The sequence below is a fragment of the Ornithodoros turicata genome, chromosome 2, assembly GCF_037126465.1.
Source record: "Ornithodoros turicata isolate Travis chromosome 2, ASM3712646v1, whole genome shotgun sequence".
NCBI lineage: Eukaryota > Metazoa > Arthropoda > Arachnida > Ixodida > Argasidae > Ornithodoros > Ornithodoros turicata.
This window is the reverse complement of record NC_088202.1, coordinates 4,855,710-4,872,174: the sequence shown is the minus strand read 5'-3', so window position 1 is coordinate 4,872,174 and position 16,465 is coordinate 4,855,710. Positions and strand designations below refer to the sequence as shown.

At 49.1% G+C, this 16,465-nt stretch overlaps 2 protein-coding genes across 2 annotated transcripts; one reads left to right on the top strand and one right to left on the bottom strand.

Moving 5' to 3' along the window:
• Positions 1 to 293: 293 nt before the first annotated feature.
• On the bottom strand, positions 294 to 6,431 carry LOC135384259 (uncharacterized). Its single transcript, XM_064613470.1, has one exon. It carries the CDS (start codon positions 6,429 to 6,431, stop codon positions 294 to 296), a length of 6,138 nt encoding a protein of 2,045 aa, XP_064469540.1.
• A 5,860-nt stretch (positions 6,432 to 12,291) lies between these two features.
• LOC135384258 (uncharacterized protein K02A2.6-like) lies at positions 12,292 to 15,921 on the top strand. Its single transcript, XM_064613469.1, has 5 exons — positions 12,292 to 12,456; positions 12,763 to 13,566; positions 13,624 to 15,094; positions 15,173 to 15,353; positions 15,519 to 15,921. Exons 1-5 carry the CDS (start codon positions 12,292 to 12,294, stop codon positions 15,919 to 15,921), a joined length of 3,024 nt encoding a protein of 1,007 aa, XP_064469539.1.
• Positions 15,922 to 16,465: the final 544 nt, after the last annotated feature.

Genomic DNA, 16,465 nt, shown 5'->3' with positions numbered 1-16,465 from the left:
CGCAACCGAGTTAAACCCGACACTTGTTGTGGTTATGGCCTGTGGGGTCAGACAGGGGTTCTTCGAATTGTATCAACACCGGGGATCCCGCTTCGAGATGGGTGGCATGTTATGGCTCCCTCCAATCTGCCCCTCCGTGTATACTTCGACTGATATCATTTGGTTTGAGTACAAGAAATTCACACGCTAAGAATACAGAGCAAAGAAACGAAACCCGTGCCTTGTAAGTGGCAGCACACTCCCCCGGCTGGTGTCCCGTAGGATACCAGATACTATCATGCACACAAACGAGTTCAGTCACTTTGATCCGGCGAGAACAGAAGAACCATCTCGGAGACTGGTCGTTCAAAGGTTTTCTTCTTGCCGTCTTTAACTGTCTGGAGTTGCACCTTGCGCACCTTACCGTCATTCCCTCGCCGCACAGCGGTGATTCGTCCCATTGGCCACTCGTTGCGTCTAGCGCCCACGTCTTTCAGCAGCACAAGATCGCCAACTTGAAGGTTAGGTCGATCGGTTTTCCACTTGCGACGGCGTTGAAGGGTGGGCAGGAACTGGGTTCTCCAGCGATGCCAGAAGCTGTTGGCAAGAGCTTGAACTTGTTTCCACTGCTTCACATGAAGACTTTTAAAATCTCCTGGAGGTGCTGTTGACGACGTAGGTTTCTGCGTCAGGATCATTGCAGGGGAGAGCACTGAGGGACATTCGGGATCAGAGGAGACTGGAACCAATGGTCTGCCGTTTATAATGACGGTCACTTCTGCTAGGAATGTGGTCAAGACCTCATGGGAGAAGCGAGGAGAGCCGTCGTTCAGAAGCATTGAATCTAGGATCCGGCGAGCCATGCCTATCATGCGTTCCCACACGCCACCCATGTGGGAGGAATGAGGTGTATTGAAAATCCAGGTGCAGCCTTGCTCGCTCAAGAAGCGTTGAACTTTACGAAGTTCGAAGCCAACAGCCGACATCTTGAGCTCAGAGCAGGCACCAACGAAGTTCGTGCCCCTGTCTGAACGGAGCTGTTTCACTGGGCCTCTGAGCGCAAGGAATCTTCGCAGGGCGTTAATGAAGCTTGACGTATCCATTGACTCAATGACCTCTATGTGCACTGCACGAATGGCCATGCACGTGAATAAGACTGCCCACCTTTTGTTGTGGGCGAGACCGCCCCTTGTGCGACGTGAGGCGACCATCCAAGGGCCGAAAACGTCCAGTCCCACGCAGGTGAACGGAGGGTCTGCGCTTAGCCTATCTTCAGGCAAGTCGGCCATCTTCTGATGCTCCAATTTTCTTCGAAGTTTGCGGCATGTGATACAATGATGAATCATGGCGCCGATGCATCTTTTTCCGCCGATAATCCAAAACCCGGCAGCTCTAATAGCTCCTTCGGTGAAGTGTCGCCCTTGATGTTTAACTTTTCCATGATAGTGCCGTATCAGCAATAAGCCTACATGATGGCGACCCGGAACGATGACTGGATGCTTTTCCGCTTCGTCGAGGTCGGAGTTCCGTAGGCGTCCACCAACTCTCAACAGGCCCTGATTGTCGACGAACGGGTCGAGCTCACACAAAGGGTTGCTGGACGAAATGCGACTTTGTTGAGCTGCATCCGCACGGGGACATGTGACGGCTTCTGGAAATTCCTCGTGTTGGACGCAACGAAGGATTACTTTCTTCGCCTCGTTCAGCTCATCCGCGCTTCGAGGTTTGCTGCAGTAATGCCATCCGTGACAATCAGCCAAAGGGTTATGAAAGGAACGAGCGATATGCACCAGGCATGCCACGGCCCGCAGTAAGGATGTCCATGTCGAAAAGCGCTCGAAGCGATGAGCCCCCAGTTGTTGATTTCCTACGCGAGTTGCCGAGACAGACACTTGAGGACGGATTTCCTTGTCCTGATCTGGTTCAAAAAGCGGGAAGGCTGTGCGCTCTCTCTGCGCGTCCGTACATTCCCGGAGAAATTTCGGTCCTGTCAGCCAAGTCGTGCCAGCCAAAGCATCTGCAGCCACAGGTCTAGTGGCGTGATCTGCAGGGTTCTGACCGGTGGGAACGTAATGCCATTGCTCGGGCTTCGTAGATCTTCGTATGCGGTTCACACGATTGCTGACATAGACGTAGAAACGCCTCGATTGATTGAAGATGTATCCGAGCACAACTTTGCTGTCCGTGTAGAATTTAATGTCATCGATGTGAGCATCGATCTCGCTGACGACTAACTCGGCGATATCGACGGCGAGCACTGCGGCACATAGCTCAAGTCTTGGAATGGTCTGCTCGGGGCGTGGTGCTAGCTTTGCTTTTCCGAACACAAAACCCACGTGTTGCATTCCATCAGCATCTGTGACTCTGATGTACGCCACAGCGGCGATTGCCTTTTCGGAGGCATCGCAGAATACACAGATTTCCCGTCGACGGGCGTCGGACAGAGAGATTGCAGTGTACTGGCGTGGTATCTTGAGCCGTTCAAGATGATGTAAGGAGTCTCGCCACGTTAGCCAGTTGTCATTCAGGTCGAGAGGGGCATCCCAATCCGACGTTTCTGAAGAAATATCTCTCAGCAACAGCCTACCTTGCACTGTCACTGGGGCTGTGAATCCTAGGGGGTCGTATAGGCTATTCACAGTGGATAGTACGCCGCGTCGTGTATTCGGGGTGTCTTTTACGGGCACTTTGAAGGTGAACGTATCTCCCTTTAGGTCCCAGTTTAGTCCAAGGCTCCGTTGCATCGGTACGTGACCTCTGTCGAAGTCCATGTCTTTAAGGCCCCTGGCGTAGTCATCGGATGGGAAGGCGCCCATGACCTCCACAGAGTTAGAGGCTATCTTGTGAAGCCGCAGGTTTGCTCCTTTCAGCATGTGTTGTGTCCTTTTGAGTAAATCAATAGACTCCTCTTCGGTCGGTAAGGACTTGAGGCCGTCGTCGACGTAGAAGTCTCTCTCGATAAAGTGTCGAACGTCCGCACCAAAGTCCTGCTCTCCCTCCTGTGCGGTGCGCCTTAAGCCGTAGGTTGCAATAGCGGGAGAGCATGTGTTGCCAAACGCATGTACACACATCCTGTATTCAATGACATCCTTGCTGGTGTCGTTGTCTCGGAACCACAAGAAGCGCAGGTAGTCTCTGTCTTCTTCACGTACGAAGAAGGAATAAAACATTCGCTGGATGTCAGCCGTTACCGCCACAGCCTCTTTTCTAAAACGGAGAAGCACACCGATCAGGCTATTTGTCATGTCCGATCCCGAAAGGAGCAAGTCGTTGAGCGAAACACCTTGGTACTTGGTACTTGAATCGAAAACTACCCGGATTTGACCCGGTTTCTGCGGGTGGTAAATACCGAAGCTGGGGAGGTACCAATATTCGTTGGCTTCCTTTCTTGGCGGTGCCTGCTCAGCGTGGCCATTTTCGAGCATATCCTGCATGAAGGCAACGAAGTGCCTCTTCATTTCCGCATTCCTTTCCAGAGTGCGACGTAACGAAGCGAACCGAGAAAACGCCTGTTCTCGGTTGTCAGGGAGCTCACGTCGGGGCATACGAAAATGCAAAGGGGCTACCCAGTTGTTTAACGTGTCCCTGTGGAACTCTCCGTCCATCAAGCTCAGGAATTCTTTATCTTCCATTGACGGAGCAAGCTTCTCGTCATCTCTTGTGATCTGGAATAGGGGATCCGTAAGGTCGTTGCTTAGCGGCGGGGGAGACTGGACGACTTCTTTTGCAGAATGCTCAAAGCAGGGCTTTTCTTTCACAATCATGTGGTTGGGGCAGGGCGTGAAGTAGGAAGGACGGCCGTTTTGCAACACGGTTGTGGCGAAGGTACAGACCTGTGGAGTGCGCAATCGTTCGATACAGACGTCCCCAACTATGACCCACCCGAGGTCCAGCTTCTGGGCGAAAGGAGCGTGGTTGGGGCCGTTGCGCTGCTGACGCACTTTGTGCGCTTGAACGAGATCCCTTCCTAAGAGCAGTAGGATTTGTGCATTGGGGTCGAGTGGCGGAATGACATCTGCCAGTGCCTTGAGATGAGGATGTCTGCGAGCAACGTCCGGTGTTGGAATCTCATTCCTGTCATTAGGAATCTGGTCGCACTCCGTCAACGTTGGTAGAGGCAGACGTGTGCCACTGTCGATGCCCTCAACAACATAGCCGGTAGCTCGTCGTCCCAACGTCTCAACCACCCCGGCGCACGTCCTTAGCGTGTATGGATACTCGCACCCGTGAATGTTGAAGCATTCGAAGAATTCGGGCCTGGCCAATGACTTATTGCTTTGGTCGTCAATGACCGCATACATCCGAACTGCTTGTTCTGGCTGAGCTTCTGGGTACACTTTGACGAGACATATTTTTGAGCAGGATACTCTCGAATTGGCATCTCCACACACTTCCGTGCAGCTTGATGTAACCTTTGCGGATGCCCGGCTGAAACCGTCTTCCTCAGCCGATGGGACTCCCGCGGTGCGTCGAGCTTGCGAGGTAACGTTCTCTGGATGAAATGCCGTAATGTGGTGGTCGCTGTTGCACTCAGTGCAATGTATCGTTGAGTCGCAGCTCTTCGCGTTGTGCGTCATCGCACAGCATTTGAAGCATGCGCCGAACTCTGACAGCAAGCGCTTTCGCTCGGCGAGAGGTTTCCGACGGAATGCCCTACACTTGCTAAGTATATGTGGCTTCTTGTGCAAGGGGCACATTCCTTCCGGGTTCTTTGGAGTTCTTTCCACTTGACTCGCTGAGCTGTCTTCTTGAGAGGTAATCGTGGTCCTGTGCACCGATACAGACGATTTCTTAGAGGATTGCGTTGTCGAGGACGTCTTGTCCTTCTTGCCTGTGTTATCGCTTGAGGGCCCGATTATGAAACTTGGATCATTCTTTGTCTTCGCTGTGGTTCGGACGAAGTCTGAGAAGACAGAGAATGGTGGGAAAGACACACGGTGTTCCCGCTTGTATTTCGATCCTAGAGCGATCCATTTTTCTTGCAGATGTAGAGGAAGTTTCGCTGCAATGGGGTTGACCCCACGTGACGTGTCCAGGTAGGAGAGCCCAGGCAAGTGTGGATCTGCCTTTGCTGACTCGAGTTCTTGGAGTAAATCTCCCAGCTCCCTCAGTTTCTCTCGGTCATTACCTAGTATCCTCGGAAACCTTTCAAGTCTGTCTATTAGCGCGTTTTCGATTGCCTCTGGGCTACCGTAGGCCTCTTCTAACCGTTCCCAGATCGCCTGAAGTCCCATGTCCGGGTTTCCGATGTGTACAGCTCTTAGCCTTCTAGCGTACACGGACGATTCGGTTCCCAGCCACCTCACCAGGAGATCCATCTCTTCTGTGGCTGATATTCCAAGGTCTTTAGTAGCGTTACGAAATGCCGATTTCCACGACCTATAGTCTTCCGGACGGTCGCTGAACTTCGAGAGGCCCGTAGTAACCAGCTCCCGGCGAAGTAAGTACCTGGCGACGTCACCCATAATGGGTAGGGGGTTCTGGAGTGTAGTTGGTTCTGATTCTCCCCCCAGACCAATTGTACGCCTTCCGGAAAGTCTTCCACCGGCAGCGCGAGAGACGTTGTCACCTTGTGACGCGCCAGGTGCTGCAGCAGCCGTCTGTTCACCGCTTACAGTGTGGCATCGATGACTGTCTCCCGTAAACGCGTGCGTGCTCTGGGGTACTCCGTGACGTAGAACGTACTCCCGAGTCCTTTCCGACGTGTCGACGAATTTGACTTCTGTAAGCCGTGGGTCGTATTGTTCAAGTGCCGCCTCTAGAACCTTGGCTTGCGCTTCCGCGACAGCAGCTTCTTTCTCTCTTTGAAGTGCTTCTAGGTTGGCTTCTATACGAGCTTTCTCCAGTTTCATCGCAGTCTCCTGTTGACTGTAAGACGTGAGAGCGCGAGCTGCTTCGGCATCGGCTCTAGCTTTAGTCGCTGCGGAGCTTACTGATGAATCCAAACTGGAATGGGTGGAACGTCGTGACGACAAGGATGAATGAACAGAACCATCGGAGCGCCGAGAGCCCGTCTCTCGCTGGCCGTCGAGACGGTGTTCAATTTCGGTGATTATACCTCGCACAAGATCGTCCCGATCCATGTCGATTGCTTTCTGAACGTCTCGTTCCGTTAAACTCTGTTCTACATTCGTCTTTGTTAGGAAGGAGGAGAACCTTTCAGCGTGAAGCTTGTACCGTTTGTAGGAGGTGCTCAGTCTCCCGACTTCTTGATACGACGCCTCTGGTATACAGATCTTCTCCAGCTCGAGCGCTGTTTCTTCCCAAGCTTTATCTAGTTTCGCACGATGCTCATCTCTTTCGAGCTCGTAGTTCTGCTGAGCCTTTTGCGAGAGGGCTACTCTACGTTTCGGCTTAGCGCCCTGTTCATCTACGGACGGCGCCGCAGCCGCTATGTCCGAATTATCTCCCTCTTGGATTGCAAAGTGCTCACCTGTGTCCTTCCCGGCCATGGCGATGTAGGCCGTCGTTCACGTAGTTCCTCGAACGCCGTTCACGGAGAGGAAGGACAGGTGCCGGAGACGTCGAAGCTTCTCGATGTATCCTATATCTGCCGTCGTTGCTTGTAGGCGAGATACGGTGTATCCGACGCTGCTTCGAGACGGCGCACGGTCTTCCGGCAACAGTGTCAAGCGTGAAGTCTCATCCAAGGACGGTGTGGCTTGAGGCTGGTGCTGACGCATATGTCCGCATGGTAGACGTCCATCAGCAAGCGTATATCCAACAATCCTTGGAAGGCGTTTTTTCACTATTCTGACCTCATCAGAATGATTAAGAAAACTGACTCGTCAGATAGATAAACCTCGTGGAGAGGTGAAAAAACGTTCCTGTATTTCACCTTGAGTTACATGTTCAGACAGACGAGAGCGAGAGCTCAACAGTTGGTCTACATAAGACACAAGGGAGAGAAGAAAGGTCACGTGGTACAGAGATCCAAAGCGTTGTACACAAACGGAAAGAAAAGGAAACGGAGCGAACCATAAACACACCGAAGCCACCCACCTCGTCCAGCCAGACCGCTGTAACGCAACCGAGTTAAACCCGACACTTGTGGTTATGGCCTGTGGGGTCAGACAGGGGTTCTTCGAATTGTATCAACACCGGGGATCCCGCTTCGAGATGGGTGGCATGTTATGGCTCCCTCCAATCTGCCCCTCCGTGTATACTTCGACTGATATCATTTGGTTTGAGTACAAGAAATTCACACGCTAAGAATACAGAGCAAAGAAACGAAACCCGTGCCTTGTAAGTGGCAGCACAGTGACGGTGACGATGGTGATGGTTGAGGTGTTTCGTCGACATAGGTTATACTCTACCCCATTACCCGCAGTAATTTGGTGAAAATGTAATGTCGAACCTTACAGGACTGAAGGCCTGCAGTGTCCGAAAGGTAGGCAGTGCTCTTCTAGAAGAGCGGTGCTGGTGGACTGGACTTGGTCATCGAACGAGCACTTTTCTCATAGGGAGTGGGCGAGAGTAAAACTGAATTTATTTATTTATTTATTTATTTATTTACTACTCAAGGTCCGAGGGGACAGAGAGGAGTGGGTTGGAATGTGGGTGGGTTGGTTGGGTGGGAATTGGGTGAGTGTGGCTCTGTGGTCCTGCAACATCGAGTCATCTTCGTTATCCGCGCAAAATTGTACAGTGCTGGACAAAAGTTTACGGAACACGCTCTTGCGCATGCCTTCTTCACAGTGACACGATGGCAGCGAACGGTATCGTACGGACTTGCAAACAGGTGACTGGGTTATCTAAGCAGATGTATGTAAGTCCGTACGGTCCCATTCGCTGCTGACGTGTCGCTTGGAGGAAGGAATGCTCAGAGGCGTGTTCCGTAAACTTTTGTCCAGCACTGTACATACTGTACACACCTGTGGGTATAAAGAAGTTAAGACAGGAAAGCACACGTTGGGACAAAAGTTTACGGAACACCGGGGTGTGGCATTTCTCCATTGAAGCGATACCCTAGCAGCAAACAGCTGCGGACACAGGTACCCACAGCTGAATAGGACAACCGGTCACCCGTTTCTTATTCGAACACTTCTTCCTGTCTAGCAGGGGCCGCTCCGATAAAGAAATTCGCCAGTGCCGTGCTCCGTAAACTTTTGTCCCAAGCTGTACCGCGGAAGGCAAAACGACGCATACTTGAACACGCAACGATGTGCCTTGTTGAACCCAGAACCAATGTGAATACACTTCCGTTCCACGGTTCATTGTGACACTTAAAATTATAACGCAAAATATTTCGAAGAAACATATACTCTCAGCTATTTAGGATCAGAGCTTCACGCTAGCAGTCCCTCTGCAGTACCGACACCGTTATCATCCCCCAAACTTCGGACATAATTTGTTTATTATTTTATTTTATATTATCTCTTCATTCATATGTATAAGTGGTAGTGATGGTGGTAAGATAGTGGTAGATGCATAGTGATAAATCGGAAAATACCAGAATCAGTTCTTCATCTTGCACTCTAAGAAAAAAAGGAGTATTTTTACTCCTTTTGGGGAGTAATTGCATTGCCACAAAAAATAGTCCCTTTCGGGAGTAAATGCACGGCAGTAAATTAATGTCACAGAGCGAAGACCGCATTTCACGCGCTGTTGTAAGAGTCCCAGGTACATAATTGGTGCGCATGCATGAAAATACTTTGAAGCAAACCGTCAACCGTGATATATCGAGTGATATAAAATCTTGCGCCATACTAGGGCACAATTTGCGAAGAAAGATGCGCTAACTGTTTCTTACTCTATGTGGCTGCAAAATTGCTACGTTGTGTGAGTTATACAGCCTTATGCCGTTCAAATTGACCAAGGGCACATATTTACGTAACTTTTGCATTCAGGAGACCGTTCGCGAAGTTTAGTGACAATTTGCAGTCCTGGGGAGTAAATGTCGGGACTAAATGTCGGGTTTGGGGACTAAAATGGGGAGTAATTGCAGACTAGGGGAGTAGAAGCTGCAATTACTCCCCGTTTTACTCATTTTTTTCTTAGAGTGTGGTATTCGAAGATTCTGAGCACTAGTCTCAGTATGTCTAGTGGTGTTAGGCTTGTATGCATATGTAATGTGCGGCGTAGTTACTTGGGTTTGTAGTGTTTTGTATGTGAGTAAAGCATGACGCCAAAACTTTATTTTCTTACTGGGAGAACAATTACGGATGGATATATGTGCTGGACACTTTCATAAAATAGCTTGGAGAGATCAAATAGTAGTACTTTGAACAACTTAAGTGGAATGTATTGATTACGTGTTAGCAACTCAGTACACCGTCGAGATAGCCTTGCTTTGGCGATACGGGCCTGTGGAGACTACAGATGTTCCCGCAGCGGCATCTCCTTCTGCATCCGTTTGGCGACACCACGTAGCAGAGCACAACTGGTTGCGCGCTACCGGTGCAAGGGCTGTGCGTGGCTAAGCCATAACCAGGGAAAATGAGATTCTGGTGACTGAGTCGATGCTGAGTGTTTTGGACCGTTATGGCCCCTTAACGGAGGCAACACTCCACTTTGGCTCCCGCTTCTCGCAGACGGTACCTTCGGAGCGACATGACCGGAGGAAATCAGCCAGTTGCCTTTTCTTAAAGGTACTGTAAAGCAGTAGACAAGCATGATATGCTGGTGGTGTGACTAGGGACTCTGTTGCTTCTAAATACCATATGCGCAACCATACGACCGACAACGCGCTATAAATATTTTTAACTTGCCATGAAAAATGCGGCGTAGTGGAGCGGTGCGACGCCTGGTGTCAAAGAATCCCCTCTACAGCGGGCAACACTGAAAATTGTAGGGCTGTGCGAATAGTGATTTTCGGGTTCGAATCGAATCCGAATCGAATAGTAAAATCTTCGAATAGTAGCGAATCGAATAATGTCGAATACCGCACAAAAATGTGTGCTGATTGCTGAATAGTAAGCAAAAGCTTGCATTGAAACCTGGTGCTCAGTTGTAGTTTGTGAGACTGACTGCGAACTATATACACATATTTCATTGATGAATACGTTTGTGCTAGAATTGTCCTGAAAATTGTAATTCCAGACATAAAGTAGCTGGCTGTATGATTAAATCCCCCTTTCTATGGCGTCATAACTGGTCCAACCAAAGCTCAAAATAATTAAACTAACTTAAACATCCCTGCCAACATTTGCTAAAATATTTCTCAAAAGTGGCAATTTTCAGTGATCCCTCAAATCGCACTTTTAAACAGTGTTGTACCCGCTACCCGAAAAAGGTAGCGCGATACCGATACGCACGCACTCGTGAAACGCACGCACTCGTGGACTTCGCTCGCCTCCAGAAGTAGACTGTATGTGTGCTTTGCAAGTTCGAACTTGGTTTGGTTGCTGTCTATTCAAGGAACGAAACGTCCTGTACGCACGGTGAATATATGAGTCAAGCATTTGAGTTTATACGTTGCATCAATAAATGTGTATTTCGCCTATCAAAAATGTCTTAGTTATTTTGGAATAACGGGCGCCAGGTATGAAAACCAGTAGAAGTCAATGGCAGCCAGGGCCGGCCGAAAGCCGAGCCAAACTGAGAGGTTGCTGATTGGTTGGCTGCTAGGCATCACGACGCATTTTCATTGGTCGTATGTCCAGTGTTGCCTGAATTATCTCAAACTATGGGCTCTATGGGGAGCTGTGGGCGCCTGGTTTTGGCAGTTTGCTTTTCGGCGGTGTGCGTCTTCTTCGCATTTGAAAGGTATGTTTGTATTTTCCTATTATCTCCAGCATTATGGTGGTACGAGCCTCTATGTGAGTTCAATTACTGTCGAGGCCGGGGGACCTCCAGACATCAGGCAAAGTTGCCACGCTCACTTAATCTCTCGATCAACGGCTGCAAATAATGGAACGTTTCATCGAAATAATTTCCTGGCAGAAGGAAATACAAAGCCAGACTTTCCCGAGCCCCCAGTTCATACATGCAGTGACCTACTTGATTTTCAAACGTCACTCTCAAATGAGCAAGTCAAAGTATATTTGGTAAGTTTGCTGCCGGGTAAGTGCTATAATACTCTTGTAGTCACGATTAGTCTCGTGTAATTTAACTTGTGTGTTTCTCTTAATGCTGTACGTGATGAAAATCACGATACGGCTGGGCAATATTTGTTTTAGGAAGAAGTCATTTTGTTGTCCTCTGCTAGTTCCCTTTTTCATTCGTCGTACTTTCGCAGATTGAAAAGCACTGTCGTCTAGAAGGAAACTTGCCCGCTCAGAATGTGCGAATCGTGGTGAAATATGTGAATAAGAACAGCGTTGCGTTGCAGTACAGCTCAAGGGGGCCCAACAGAAAAAATACTTTTCCGCATTGCAAGTCTACTCCTGCATTACTGGTGAGTACCATATCACATATAGCAAGCTTGGTTACTATTCTGGTGCAAGGAATGCAATCCTTACTCTAGCGATACTTTTGATACAGGCATCTTTGTGCCTCGCTGATGCTTGCTATAGTATTTTCCCCATTTGACCGCTTTTTTATCTATCTGACCTTTTCCGAATTATGCCCACATCGAAACCTGCTACATTTTCCCACTTCTGGCAATAGGCATGTTACATTAGTTAGTTAATGAAGGCAAATTAATTCTTATTAAAAATCAACCCTTCCGAGAAGAATGCTGTCTACGGTATTAACCTTGGGAGCGATTCAAAACGACACAAGTTGTGGGAAAAGCTCTCATATAAATACGATTAACCTCATCCTTCAAGGACATTTTTTTAGATGCGTCAATAACACGCTGTGGTGAAACACCCTGTATACCAAAGTCCTTTAATGCAGTGTTTTTGTAAGGGATCCCTTGCTCATCAGAACTGGATGATGACATTGGAGTATGTGATATCCAGTGTCAATTGAGTCAGCACCGCCGCAAGGCTTTGGTAGCTTATCCAATATCACTGCGCCGCTATTTCCTTCATATACTACCTAGTGTTTAAGTTCTCGACTGCGCGGCGTACCTTTGTGTTGATCGCGTTTCACTCTTCCTTTACGAAATAAAGTTCACGCACAGAGAGCACGACGTTGCAGTTGCTACGCCGTGACTCGAAGGCATACAACTCGCCATGATGTCTGTGTGTTTCTATACTTACGCCATCCCGCGACTATGATATTGGCGACGAGGATTAACCACTTTGAATCTTTGCTGTTCGAGTAGACCTGCAACTACAGAGCACTCACCGTCATGCCAGTTTACGGCAATATTGAGCACTTCGACGGCGACGCTTCTGCGTGGACTGACTACCGGGACAGGATTCAGCAGTACTTCGAAGCTAACAACGTTGCTCAGGATAAGCAACGCGCTGTCTTTTTGACATGCTGTGGAAAACAGACATATACGTTACTTCGGAGCCTGCTGCACCGTCCGCCACGGCACTTCCCGCCATCCTGGAGGCGTTGGATAGTCATTACTCGCCAAAGCCGTCACAAGTGGTCGCTCGCTACAAGTTCAACACAAGGGTTCGTCAGGAAGGCGAAGCCGTAAGTGATTTCATTGCTGCGTTGAACAGATTGTGGGATGATTGCGAATTCGGCACATTTCGGGACAGTATGCTACGTGATAGAATTGTGTGTGGCATTAATGACGCCCAAATGCAGACACGACTACTCGAAGTGCCAGATCTTACGCTAGCCATTGCAAAGAAGACTGTTGTCGCAATTGAAGCTGCACGAAACGATTCCAGAACGCTGTCCACATAATCCGAGGGCACAGCTGCGAATTTTGTGAAGAATAAGTCGACAGGAATAACGTGTTACCGCTGCGGTGAGAAGCATTTGGCGACACAGTGCCGACATCGTAACACAGTTTGTCATAGCTGCGGGAAGAAAGGTCACCTGGCGAAAGTTTGCCAAAGAAAAGCAAACAAGAAGAAAGAACAGGTTGAAGACAAGAAAAAGTCTGACAAAAAGAAACCAGTACATGCCGTTGAAGATCCATCTGAAGACGAAGAAGCTACTTCTGTGTCTCAAGTGTTCGATCTCTGGAATGCGTCGGATCGAAGCGATCCGTTTCGCGCGCACGTCGTCCTTGATGGTGTTCCGTTGGAAATGGAACTCGATACAGGTGCTGGAGTATCTATCATCGGTGAAAATGTTCTGCGCAAGGTTCTTCCCCATGCAAAGCTTGAGACTTCCAACGTACTGTTGCGAAGCTATTCTGCTGAACTAACTCGTGTGAGAGGATGCGTGAACGTTCAAGTGAATTTCCGTGACAAGCAGGAGTGCTTACCACTCTACGTGGCGCCGGGTTCTTGTCCAAATCTTTTCGGTCGCACTTGGATGAAAGCTTTTGGCATGGCTCTGACAGCAGAGGACATACAAGTCTGCGTGGTCTCAACTGTTGAGGACGTTATTGCTAAGCATCAAGACGTTTTTTCAGATACTTTGGGTACCCTGAAGGATGTCACAGCGAAACTAGAAATTCAGGACGGCGCACGCCCAAGATTCTTTAAAGCGCGTGCAGTGCCGTTTGCTCTTCAAGACCGAGTCGCCGAGGAGCTACAACGTATGCAGCGTGAAGGCATTATCCAATCAGTAAAGACGTCTGAATGGGCCGCGCCCATTGTTCCTGTCGTCAAACGCGATGGACGTGTAAGAATTTGCGGTGACTTCAAGATTACCGTAAATCCCGTTGCCGTACCTGAGTAGTATCCGATTCCAAGGGTTGCGGAACTGTTCGCTAAGCTGTCAGGAGGAAAGAAATTCAGTAAGCTTGACCTCAAGGATGCTTACCAACAAATACTGCTGGACGAAGAGTCCAAGAAGCTGGTGACCATCAACACTCAGAAAGGGTTGTATCGGTACGTAAGGCTACCGTTCGGTGTTTTCACGGCACCAGCGTTATTTCAACGAATAATGGAAAACCTGCTGGAAGATCTGCGTGGCGTCGTGGTTTACTTCGACGATATCCTTGTCACTGGAAAGGATGACGACGATCACAAGAAGAACTTGGATATTGTACTGCGAATGCTTGAAGAAGCTGGACTACGATTGAAACTTGAAAAGTGCATTTTTATGGCCCCTAGGGTGCACTATTTAGGTCCCATAATCACGGAAGCGGGGTTACATCCTGATCCAAAGAAAGTAGAAGCTGTGACGAAGGCGCCAGCGCCAACGAATGTTAAAACGTCGCAGAGCTACCTGGGGCTAGTGAACTATTACAGGACGTTCTTGCCTGATTTGTCGATAGTACTGCATCCTCTAAACAAGTTACTGGGAGCAAATGCGCAATGGACTTGGGGCACCGAGCAGCAGCTCGCTCTCCAAAAAAGTAAGGACCTCCTAACGTCTGCTAGGGTCCTAGCTCACTTTGACCCCAAGAAACCTTTGGTGTTGGTATGTGATGCATCGCCTTACGGCGTGGGTGCTGTACTTGCGCACCGTGAACTGTCAGGTGAAGAGCTTCCTATTGCATATGCGTCAAGGAGCTTAATTCCACCAGAATGTAATTACAGCCAACTCGATAAAGAGGCTCTGGCCGTAATTTTCGGCGTTCTGAGGTTTCATCAATACCTCTGGGGTCATTCATTCGAAATAGTGACCGACCACAAGCCACTGTTGGGACTTTTAGCGCACGATAAGCCTGTACCTAACAACTGTTCACCCAGGCTTCTTCGCTGGGCCCTGACGTTATCATCTTACCCCTACGAGTTGGTCTATCGACAGGGAAGCGGCATCGCACATGCCGATGGACTGAACAGATTGCCACTACCTACTGAAGCTCTTCCAGTGGAACGACCAGCAGAGGTGTTCCTGTTGGAAGGAGTCTACCCAACTGTTTTATCCGCAAAGGTAGTCGCTCAAGCCACGTCAAGAGACGTCATTGCATCCAACGTTCGCCACATACTGTTGTCAGGCGGCAAATTACCCGACGTCACTGACTACAGGCCTTACCAAAGGCGTTTTGATCAACTGAGCGTGCAGGATGACTGTATACTTCTCGGAAATCGTGTTGTCATTCCTCAAGAGCTACGTGCAAAGGTTCTCGACTTGCTTCATGAGAGCCACCCTGGTGTCACAAAAATGAAGGCTGTGGCCCGCAGTCACGTCTGGTGGGGTACACTGGACGAAGATATTGCTGCGAGGGTACAGAGATGCGTGACATGCCAACAACAACAACGTGAGTCCAGACGTGTTCCTATGACGCCTTGACCTTTTCCAGAAAGAGCATGGTCGCGCTTGCATGTGGATTTTGCAGGCCCTTTTAAGGGTCATTACATCTTCATCCTTGTGGACGCATTTTCCAAGTGGGTAGAAGTCGAAGTTGTTCCATCACCATCCGCGGAAGCTACTATTTCTTGTCTACGTTCTATCTTTGCGAGACAAGGACTGCCCGATCTCGTAGTGTCGGACAATGGACCAACATTTGTATCAGCAAAGTACACATAATTTCTGAAGTGGAATGGAGTAAGAGAAGTCCTAATTCCTCCATATCACCCAGCATCGAATGGGGCTGCTGAAAGGGTTGTTCAAACAATTAAGAACAAGCTTAAGAAGGCAAGCACAGGTGATTTCAAGACGCAGCTATCTCGCGCACTATTCAGCTATCGAACAACGCCGCACGAGATAACCGGTGCATCTCCAGCAGAACTCTTGTGCGGAAGAGAGCTCAAGACTGCTCTGGATAATCTCCATCCGGACATGCGCACCACAGTAGTTCGTAAGCAACTGCGCAGCAAACTTTTGCATGACAAAAGCGCTCGTTTCCACAGCGTCTATCGTCCTGGGGATTCCGTGTTCGCAAGAAATTTTCGACCTGGAGCAACTTGGGTCCCTGCTATTGTCACAAAGGCACAAGGACAACCTCTGCTGTTGTGCAGCTACATGGAGGGGTTATTTCTACCAGGCACCAAGATCATCTACGAAGGGATACACAACTATCAGAACTATCAACAGCAACGCTGGAGCCGAACAGTCGCAGTTGTCACCGAGTGTACGACCAGCTGATTTTCAACCTGATACCGTGGAGAATCATGGGTCACGTCCAGACGGCAGCAACAATTCAAGTGATAGTGCGGTGACATCGTCACCTAGACGGTCTACACGAACCAAGCGTCCTGTGGACAGATACTGCCCATATTTGGTACTGATGACATTTTTGTCTTTCTGGTTTTGTTTTCCTATATAACGAGTGATGTAATGCTTATACGTAAGTCAGGTGTTCTGCTTTCTTTTCGGAGGGGGGAGGAGTGTGATATTGCCACGAATCATCATCGCGAAACTTCCAGGGCAGGCACGAAACGGTACGTCTCATCCCGGCGCATGCTGAAGAAGAAGCAAGAAGCTTCCAGACACATCGCCTGCTCTCTGGCAAACGCACGTGCTGTTTCTAGACTTTTCGGCGCGATGCTTAAATGCTTGTGCGCTCCAAGCTGGAGCATTCATTCTTTGGACTCAGTTGTGTTGAGAGAGCTATCACTCTTGTGTTTTGCTACCAAGTAGTCTAATAAACCGTTCACTGTTGGCAATACAAAACCGTTCGCTGTTTATT

What these genes read in the sequence shown, in the direction of transcription:
- LOC135384259 (XM_064613470.1), bottom strand. Translation starts at nt 6,431, where the DNA reads ATGGCCGGGAAGGACACAGGTGAGCACTTTGCAATCCAAGAGGGAGAT.
- LOC135384258 (XM_064613469.1), top strand. Translation starts at nt 12,292, where the DNA reads ATGCTGTGGAAAACAGACATATACGTTACTTCGGAGCCTGCTGCACCG. An exon ending in TTCGTCAGGAAGGCGAAGCC is followed by an intron (nt 12,457 to 12,762) that starts GTAAGTGATTTC and finishes TTGGCGACACAG; the next exon opens with TGCCGACATCGTAACACAGT. An exon ending in CCAACATTTGTATCAGCAAA is followed by an intron (nt 15,354 to 15,518) that starts GTACACATAATT and finishes CGCACTATTCAG; the next exon opens with CTATCGAACAACGCCGCACG.